General features: G+C 23.4%; 1 protein-coding gene across 2 annotated transcripts in view; it reads right to left on the minus strand.

Annotated features, from left to right (window-relative positions):
• The window catches only part of LOC117169297 (ubiquitin carboxyl-terminal hydrolase 45), a 42,057-nt gene that overhangs the window by 26,565 nt on the left and 11,998 nt on the right, over positions 1-3,494 (minus strand). For both annotated transcript variants that reach the window (XM_033355614.1, XM_033355605.1), the window contains exons 5-6: positions 1,863-2,030; positions 1,543-1,770 (exon numbers count right to left, since the gene is read on the minus strand). In XM_033355614.1, the coding sequence (XP_033211505.1) occupies positions 1,543-1,770; positions 1,863-2,030 (396 nt within the window). The remainder of the gene's footprint in view (positions 1-1,542; positions 1,771-1,862; positions 2,031-3,494) is intronic.

The following is a 3,494-nucleotide window of genomic DNA, read 5'->3' on the forward strand; positions in this document are numbered from 1 at the left end:
AAAATAAAAAGGATTGAAACAGATTAATTAATACCAAAAAAACGAATTTTAAATCAAACTTAAAAATTCTCATCCAAAATGTTGAATTTTCAACAACAAAAAAAAGAATTTGAGAAAAAAAATTAATTTGCTATCAAAAAGATAAATTTTTAATCAAATTGAAAAATTCTCTTCCAAAAAGTGGAATTTTCAACAAAAAAGATGAATTTTGGAACAAAAAGATTAATTTACTACAAAAAATGACGAATTTTTAACAAAATTTACGAATTCTAAAGGAACAATTTGAATTTTCAACTAAAAAAAAAAGTATTTAAACAAGAAGATTAATTTACTACCAAAATGACGAATTTTCAATAAAATACAAAAATTCTCGTCCAAAAAGTTGAATTTTCAAACAAAAAGATTATTTTACTACAAAAAATGACGAATTTTTAACCAAATTTACGAATTCTGAATTTACTGTCAAAGATAATTGAATTTTCTGTTAAAAAAGATTTTAGTCGAGTTTTCGCAATCTAACTATGAATTTTTTAACAAGAAAAAATCATTTTCTACCAAAAAAATTGAATTTTCAATCCAAAATTACGAATTTTTTCAACCAAAAAGGATGAATTTTTACAAAATAGTTAAATTCTCTGCCAAATATTAGCATTTTTATCAAAAAATATGAAATTTATCTTAAAGCAGAATTTTTTATTACATAACAAGTTGAGTTTTCATCCAAAAAAAGATTCCAGTTAACTCAGTAACATCAAAAATTGAATTTTTGTAACAAATAATAATTTTCTTCCCTAAAAATTAAATTTTCAATTCAAAAAGACGAATTTTTTTCAACCAAAAAGGATGAATTTTTAACAAAACAGTTAATTTCTCTACCAAATAGTTGCATTTTTATCACAAAGAAAATCAATTTTGTACTAAAACAGAGGAATTTGTAATAAAAAACAATTTTTTTTATAAGTGGAACTGTCATCCAGAAAATATTTCGGTTCATTTTTCAACACCAAAATATAAATTTCAAACAAAAAGTAAATTTTCTACAAAATAGTTAAGTTTTCAAGAAAATAGTATAATAGCTTAATTTCAAACCAAACAGTTGCATTTTTATTTAAAAAAAAAAAAGATTTAATTTCTGCTAAAGCATGTAAACTTTAAAATAAAAAAGACAAACTTTCAGAAAAAAAGAGTTGAATTTTCAACCCCAGAAGTTAACGAAAAAATTTCTCGATCATATTCTATTCAAAATAGTTTCTTTGCCAGATTTTTATTATTTTCCTGCCATTTATTAAAAAAACACACTTATCGTCCCATTATTCCTGTTCATCACAAAAAAAAAAAAGCTTGATAAATTTTCAATCTAAAAGCCTCAAAACTTAAAGCAAATAAATTCGAAAAATTCCGTTTTCCTAATTTAAAAAACCTAAAAAAAATTCACATTTATACCGAGGTGCTGCATAAAACTAAATACCTTCTCATTATGGATGAAAATGTCAAAAACAAAAAAAAAACTTTAAAATTGTAGAATTTGAAAAGAAAACTTACTCGAAGGTCCTCGTTCCGGACGATTTCCAAAAGATGCCTCAAAAGCTCATGAGAATCATGCTGACCGCCGTCCATGCACTGCATGGTTTTTTTCCTAAAAGAGCTCAAAAGTTCCCTCGGACTATATGTTTGTTGGCCATTTGAACTCTGCATTTCAGTGAGGGTTTTGCGCAAAGTTTGCGTGAAATTGCACGAGTTACCGTACTCCAAACTTCCCTCGATTGGTGGCTAAAAATTGAAGAAGAAAAAAAGCTTTATCAATTCTCGTTAAGTAATTAAAATACTGATAATAAATCGGAAATTACGTGTAGAGTAATTACCAGTATTATTTCTTCGGAACTGCCCGGTTTTTTGTACTTTCCACCGGGCAGGACAAAAGTCTGTCCGGGTTTCTGCAAATCTTCGAGAGTTTTGACTAAAAAGGGAGTTTGAGCGAGACATTGGAGAACTGCATTGAAAAAGCAAGTGTTCCCTAAATTCGCCAATCCCTGTAAATTTTTATTTGTGCTTAAAATTAAAATCATAGTTTTACGGTCAATGAAATTTTAAAAATCGAACTCTATTCTTAACATTTTTCCATTTAAAATAATAAACAAGAAACAACAAATTAAAGCATTTAAAGTAAAACTCTTCAATTACAAACTTTTGAAATTGAAGTTTCAAAGTTTTTCGCTTTTATAAATTATAGAGTTCAAAGATTCAGATTAAGTTTCAAAAATATAAATCTACGTAAACATTTTCAATACTCTAAATTTTTTAACGAAATAGTTGAATTTTCCATTAAAAAAAGACAAATTTTCATCTAAATTTGAAAATTTTCAACTAAAAAAGATGAATTTTTAACAATAAATATTAATTTTCAACAAAAAAGGCGAATTCTTAACAAAGCACATAAATTTTCAAAGAAATAGTTTATTTTTTAAATAAAAAATATTCATTCTCAAGCAAAAATAAAATAGTTATATTTACTGTTAAAAAAAAATTGAAACGAATACTTTCATTTTTTACAGAAAGGAAAATAGTTTAAATAAGAAGATTAACATACAAAAAAATATATATTTTTCTACCAAGAAATACAATTTTTTAACCAAATATGTGAACTTTTAACGAAATAATTAAAATTTTCCACTAAAAAAAGATAAATTTTCATCTAAATTAAAAAATTTTCAAAAAAAAAGAGAAATATTTAACCAAAAATATTAATTTTCAAGAAAAAAGGCGAATTCTTGACAAAGCACATAAATTTTCAAAGAAATTGTTTAATTTTTAAATAAAAAATATTCATTTTCAACCAAATAGTTCAGTTTTAATTAAAAAAAAAGATTGATTTTCAAACTAAAATAAAATAGTTAAATTTTCTGTTAAAAATCTAATTCTTAAAACAAAATAAAAATGGATTTTTAGAAAAATAGTTCAATTTTCTAATGGAATAGTTGAATTGTTAGTTTAAGAAAAGAAAAAAAAAACAACATATTTTTAGCAAAGTAGTTACATTTTCAACCAGAGATGAATTTTCAATAAAAAATATAAATCTTCAACAAAACAGAAAATAATTTTTTAAGAACAAGTTTGAAATTGAAGTTTCAAAGTTTTTCACTTTTATAAATTATAGAGTTCAAAGATTCAGATTAAGTTTCAAAAATATAAATCTACGTAAACATTTTCAATACTCTAAATTTTTTAACGAAGTAGTTGAATTTTCCATTAAAAAAAGACAAATTTTCATCTAAATTTGAAAATTTTCAACTAAAAAAGGTGAATTTTTAACGATAAATATTAATTTTCAACAAAAAAGGCGAATTCTTGACAAAGCACATAAATTTTCAAAGAAATAGTTTATTTTTTAAATAAAAAAATATTCATTCTCAAGCAAAAATAAAATAGTTATATTTACTGTTAAAAAAAAATTGAAACGAATACTTTCATTTTTTACAGAAAGGAAAATAGTTTAA

This window comes from Belonocnema kinseyi, chromosome 1, assembly GCF_010883055.1.
Source record: "Belonocnema kinseyi isolate 2016_QV_RU_SX_M_011 chromosome 1, B_treatae_v1, whole genome shotgun sequence".
Classification (NCBI taxonomy): domain Eukaryota; kingdom Metazoa; phylum Arthropoda; class Insecta; order Hymenoptera; family Cynipidae; genus Belonocnema; species Belonocnema kinseyi.